This window comes from Monopterus albus, unplaced genomic scaffold, assembly GCF_001952655.1.
Source record: "Monopterus albus unplaced genomic scaffold, M_albus_1.0 scaffold96.1, whole genome shotgun sequence".
Classification (NCBI taxonomy): Eukaryota; Metazoa; Chordata; class Actinopteri; order Synbranchiformes; family Synbranchidae; genus Monopterus; species Monopterus albus.
The window spans coordinates 2,760,504-2,766,878 of NW_018127976.1; the positions used below are offsets into that span (position 1 = coordinate 2,760,504).

The window sequence follows — 6,375 nt, forward strand, 5'->3', positions numbered from 1 at the left end:
TTCAGCAGGTGTTGCTGTGTCTCTACCTGTTAGTGTTGGCTGATAACCTGACTCTGTGTGTTGCCATGACTAGAATCTAGATGTTTTGTACTGAAATTAACACTGATGTGAGAGCAAAACCAACAGTGGTGGCTCTCAGCCCCTTGGATGTTCAAGAGCACTTCTCACCAGAGGGTCGGGATTTACTGTAGGTTAGTTTAGTTGCAGGGCTTCTAAAAACTGACTGTAGTATTAGTCACACAAATCTGTGACACCTAATCTGTCAATGTATAGTTAGATAAAAGAACAGATAAATGAGTGAGCTATTGGCTACTAAATGTAGGTACAAGAGAATTTTGTAAATTTGTCAGCAAATGAGCAGAAAGAAAATCCGACTGGCTGAATATCCGACAGTATGCAGAGTGTTTTTATGTGTCTTTTCTCACCTTCTTTCTCTATTTTAAGCAGCATCTTTTCTATTGTGAGTGGTGAACCTTTCTGTAGAGAGGTTATTACATCAGAGGTCTTTTCTATTCTCACTTCTTCACAGACGATGAGAGAAGGAGACCAGATGTGTTCAGTGCCCTCAAGTTGGGTAAGTTAAATTGAATATTTATAGCAAAAAGCAAAAGCAAATGGCAATTAGGTTAGAAGACTAGCTGGTGATTAAATTTGGGGGCGAGGGACAAAGTCATAGTCAAGTCCATTTATTTGCACATTTACATATTCGTATATGTATTTGTTGCCACAGGAAATTCCCAGCTTGTTAAAGAGATCTTGGAGGAGGATCCCGCTCAGGTAAATTCATCCAATCAGGAGGGGGCGTCACCTCTGATGATGGCAGCAGTGAGCGGGCAGTTAGAAGTGGTGCAGCTGATGGTGGAGAAGAAAGCCGACATAGATAAACAAGATTGCGTCCATGGGTGGACTGCACTAATGCAGGCCACCTATCATGGGTAAGCAGGAGCTGCCTGCTTATTAATTAGTTAAAGTACAGTTAATGGGAAGATTCCATTTTCACATGGAGTTTGTTGTTCACTTTATTCAAACATATATGGTGAAATTATTACTTTAGTGGGTCCTCATTTTAAGCCTCTAGTCAATAAAAGAGAAAATTTGAAGGGGTATGAAATAATTCAATTTATCTGTTTCCCTGTTTGCCTCCTTCCCCCAGTAATAAAGACATTGTCAAGTACTTGCTGAGTCAAGGGGCTGATGTCAACCTTCGAGCAAAGAATGGATACACAGCCTTTGATTTGGTTATGCTGCTGAATGACCCAGGTACTCACAGTACCATCACTGTGAAAATGTAGTCGGACTGAGCAAACAATTCTTTCCTAATTTAATAAGTAACAGGAGGTGACAAATGAAATAAAATGAGGGATCCGTCCTTTTAAAATAGTAATACCTTCTTAAAAGCATGATGGCAGGTTTTTGTCTTTTATGTATGCCTATCAAGTTCATAAACCTTCTTAAGACTTTGACCTGGTATAGAAGTATTTGTAATACTGACCAATAGTACAACGAAATCATATTCTTCCAAAATGTATATAAGCAATTCTGGAAAGAAATCTTATCCATCTTTCAATAATGATATATTAGAGAGCTGAAGCCGTCAGTCAATTAACTGATACTCGAGTGGACTGAAAGTTAATGCCAACTAATCTAATACTTGAATTGTGTTTTTTAATAAGCAGAAATTTCACAGGTGCCATCATCATTGCTTTTATCTAAGTAAACTTCCACTTACCTTTTTAAAAAAAAGCTTTCAACTGCATCTCATGGTCTTCCTCTGCTTGTCACTTAGTTACCATTAGATCACTGTGCACTTTGTGATCCACCAGCAAGTTTAAATAGCTGAATCAGTCTCTGGTGCACAGGTGGCATTGTTATAAATTAAGTGAGGTTGATATTACTGTTATCAAACACAGCTGTGAGTCTTAATGTTGGCAAATAGCTCAGATCACCTGGTAGAGTGCAACCTAGCATTTCATAGTTTGATAGGTAGCAGTGTAGCAGCCTGTGTTTTCAGTAGCAAGATACAGGAGAAGTGCCACAAATAACAACAACCTTTATAATAACACATGCTAGAGGCATTTCATTTGTTATGCCTGAGTGTGGAGACTGTATTTGGACACTTGTGGCTTTGGACTTCATTAAAAAAATATATATAAATATATTTAGAGAATTTGTAGATATAAAATTTGGCCATCAAAACATGGTAGTCAACAGTGCGTCGAAAGGCTTTGTTATTGTGTCTGGAAAAAAAACTACATCCCCTAAAGTAAAAGTGTAAGGTTCATGATTAAACCTGAAAATATAGTTAGCAAGCTTCTGCCTAAGGGTCTACACCACATCACAGTTAAGCAAAAAGATGAGGAATACATTCTTTCTGTTAATTACAAAAAGTACAGAGATTTGCAATGTCCACATATAAGGATAAGTACTGTGTAATATATTTTGAAAACTTATTAGCTATAGGACGTGTAAGAAATTGTTCACATTTCCTCATTTAATGTCATTGGTGAGTGAAGCCCAACTCTAGACATTGAAACCAGTTCCAGTGCAAACCAGTAGGTGACTTCACTCCTTGCCATGTCCTCTTTATATACAGCTCTGTCTGTATTTAAATCTGAAATCATATTCTGTTTAAGTTATGACTAATTAGCCATTTAACTAATTACCCCAAGTGGACAGGAGCATGTGACAGTGTGTAGTTTCCATGTTGTTTTGTTTACTAATCGTATTTCTTTCATTTTTCTGTGTCTGCTTTGAATTTTCTTAGACACTGAGCTGGTGCGTCTGTTAGCATCAGTGTGTATGCAAGTAGATAAGGACAAGTCGAAACACTGCAGCAGTCGCTCCAAAATGAGTCACTCCAAAAGCCGACAGTCCCTCAACAATGTCCCTGTGCCACCTGTGGACAAGGGTGACCTTAAGGTAAAGGAGAGGTCAAGTACTGTTCCTTTATATATATATGAATAGTGATCATTTATTTCAATATTATTTAATTTCATTTAGGATTTAATGATGATTAGTGGATAATATCAAATGATGTTAACTTCACACTTTCTCACTGAATTCAGTGGGAAAGTGTGTCCAGACCTTTGACTGGTAGTGTATAGTATATATATATACACACACTATACCATGATGCTTACATGTTTGACTTCACCTCCTTTCAGTCCTGGTGGAGTAGGATGTCAAATCGGTTCCGGCGCCTTAAGCTGACTCACACCCTGAGGCACGGCCTCTCATCCAATCGCCTGGCTCCATTTCCCAACAATGCTGAAACTCCACTGGATGCCACGATAAAGGCAAATATAAAAGTTACTGCTGGGTCTAATGGCACGCTGGCACCAGCTCCTGTCCTGGGAGAGAACGATGCCAGCAACACGTGGGCTGTCAAGAGTAAAGATGCTGGTGAGCCCCGTATTCATCTGTTGTTATTTTTATAGCACTAAGAGCTGCAGTCTTGAATACATCACTGACACCGGAGGTTTTGTGTACTGTAGCTGTTCTAGGACATGGAGGAGGGGATGTGATATGTGGTATATGTTCCTTTTTCCAGGTCTCTGCAGGGCATCCTCAGAAAAGGAGGACCTCCTAATAACCACAATGGTAGGACTAATTGGTTAAGGTGGGGATGTTTACAAATGTTAATAAATGAGTATTTGTATATTTTTTGATTATGTGTATACATGTAGCCTTTTTTCCATGTGGCATTACCAAAGGTTTGATGTTACAAGCTGGAAAAACCGTACTGACAAAATGCAAAACATTAAAAGCAGACTGGATGTCTAAATAATCAAATGGGTTCTGGTGAACATGCACATGTGTACATGATGCCACCCCTGGTGTAAAGTATGTTTCACTATGCAGTTCATTACAGTTTGGCAGCTAGAAAGCTTGGCTAAAACAGATTTTTCAAAACAAGCTGAAAAAACTTAGAAAAAAATCAACTGGACTAGATTTCTAGGTCGAAGACGTTTCACCTCTCATCCAAGAGGCCAAGTTTTTTCAGCTTACTGTGACCTGGATGACTGAGAATCTGCACAGACATTTTTCACAACAGTTGTTATGATGTTTGTGTTACAAGCTTAAGGTTTACAGTTAGGGTTTGTATGTGTTAAATATGGAATATAGTTATTGTTATAACTAGTAGTGTTGTTCTTATACTGTTTTTCATTGCCTCAGCTGAGAAGTGGTGCACCCTTGACTCGGCTGCCCAATGACAAACTAAAAGCAGTAATCCCTCCCTTCCTCCCTCCCTCCAACTTTGAGCCATGGAACTCAGACCGTTTACGCTTCCTCAGGAGCGAAGCGCCCCGCCTGCCCATACCACCGCAAAGGAAACTCAACAGCAATGGAAACTCGGATATTGTGAGTGTTAGTGGGGGAGAGGAAAGAGAGTTTGTGTTCAGGTTGGTACTGGTGCTGGTTTGTCACCATTTATACATCTTTTGCTCACTTGCTGTCCTCTCTCCTTTCTTTACTGTATCAGACGTCGATCAGTCGTGTAGTTAGCAGGTCCATTAAGTTTCCCAGCATCCCCAAGGGGCCATCCTCCTCCTCCCCTTCCAATTCTGGTCACTACCACTCACCTCACTCCTCTGGAGGCTCCAATGGAGTGGCAGGACTCAACCGGGATTCTCACAACCGTTCAGGTTCACACTGCCACCCTAACTGCACAACACAACCTGCTTATCAGCAAGCAGAAAATATACATCATACATCAGCTGCAATACAATTCCCTCTTCTTCCTTCCACCAGGGGGCAGTGCAGACAGCGTTCTCTCCCAGATAGCAGCTCAGAGGAAGAGAGCAGCAGGCCTGATGGATGCAAAGGTCCAGGCTTCAGAAAAACAGCCCAGCCAGACACAGGGCCAACCAGCACAGAGCCTGCTGCAGCCTGACATCAGCCTCCCTGACATCCACTCAAGAAGGGTCTGTTTTTTTGTTTGTTTGTTTGTTTGTTTGTTTGTTTTTTTGACATCACAGTGATAACTATGTAAAACAGCCAAATTCTCTCAGTGAAGTGGTGCTACTGTCCAACCCTCATCCCTTTGCAGAAGATAGAGCTGAAGAAGAGACCTCAGTCAGGGAACTCCTCCACCTCCAAGAGCACGTCACCCACTCTGACCCCATCTCCTTCGCCAACGCCCAAGCCTCCAGCTGGGCCGGGGGACTCTCTGTCATCAGCCTCTTCCCATCCTCGCTCCAAGAGCAGCGGTGGCTCCAGCAGTGGAACCATTACTGATGAAGGTAAAGCTACAATGAATGTAGGGGTAACTTAGTTGTCTTATTTATTTTTTGAATATATGAAATCCTCTTCAAAGTCATTCATTCTTATATCTACACTTTACCTATGGTTAAAGACAAAACACTGAGTGCATTTTTTCCAGCCACATGGTCTGTTTGAGCACTTAGCCTTGGCTCAGATTAGATTTTTTTATTTTTATTTATTTAATTTTTTGTATTTTCTCAGATGAGCTTTCTTGTATCTTGAAGAAACTGTCCCTGGAGAAATACCAGCCCATATTTGAGGAACAAGAGGTATTCTTTCTTTTGTGTCTAATACATTTTCCTTCACATATAGTGTCTGTTTTGCCCTGTGTTATAAGTTAATATTAGTTGCCATTGTGAAGAAAACTGCTTTCCCATGGCTGTGCCACTGGGACGGTGTGGACTGGACTGGTCTGTGCTTATTAACGATGTCCAAGTCTTGTTGGCCCTGACTGGAGTCTTCTGACATTGGGTATCAGTTGACAGTATGTAAATTACCTAAATACTACCTTTCAAAGTTTGCTGCTTCTATGTTGCCTTGCGCACACAGATGCACACAAACAGACACAGCATACATATAGACACAAAGAAGAAGCTGGTCAGTCTAAATCTCAAAGTGTACAAAAATTCAATAAATTTTCTTATAAATATACATTTATACTGGCTAAGGTGTGAAAATTGGACTTTAATGAGTGGACCACAGGCAAAGATTTAATTTCTTTAAGTTTGTGTTCTGCTTGGGTGATTTATTGTATGTATGAATAATGAGCAGTGTTGTCACTCAAGTAAAAAATAACCTCCTCTCTGCTCCACTGTGTGAGTTCAGCCCTCAGTGAAGGGAGGGGGCGCTCCAGAGGAGAGCAAGACAGAAGTAGAGACCAGGCTGAGAACAGCAGCAGTAGAGTAAAGGGAAGGAAGGACTGACATTTGATTGGCCTTACTTTAGCCGACATCAGTCCTTTACCATATGCCCAGATCAGCCTTGATATCAATCCTTGGGGTGAGCTCAAGACAGCTCTAACCCTTATAGCAAACATAGAAAATAGTATGTTACATTTATTGCACACTTCATAGAGTGTTTTAATCAGTTTCTCTTTTCCTTCTTTTTGCA

At 40.6% G+C, this 6,375-nt stretch overlaps 1 protein-coding gene across 1 annotated transcript in view; it reads left to right on the top strand.

Moving 5' to 3' along the window:
* anks6 (ankyrin repeat and sterile alpha motif domain containing 6) overlaps positions 1-6,375 on the top strand; it is a 14,165-nt gene that overhangs the window by 3,870 nt on the left and 3,920 nt on the right. The window contains 11 exon segments of the mRNA XM_020608928.1: positions 530-574; positions 731-935; positions 1,154-1,260; positions 2,765-2,919; positions 3,165-3,402; positions 3,551-3,600; positions 4,177-4,362; positions 4,484-4,646; positions 4,753-4,925; positions 5,051-5,243; positions 5,467-5,534. Coding sequence (XP_020464584.1) covers positions 530-574; positions 731-935; positions 1,154-1,260; positions 2,765-2,919; positions 3,165-3,402; positions 3,551-3,600; positions 4,177-4,362; positions 4,484-4,646; positions 4,753-4,925; positions 5,051-5,243; positions 5,467-5,534 — 1,583 coding nt within the window.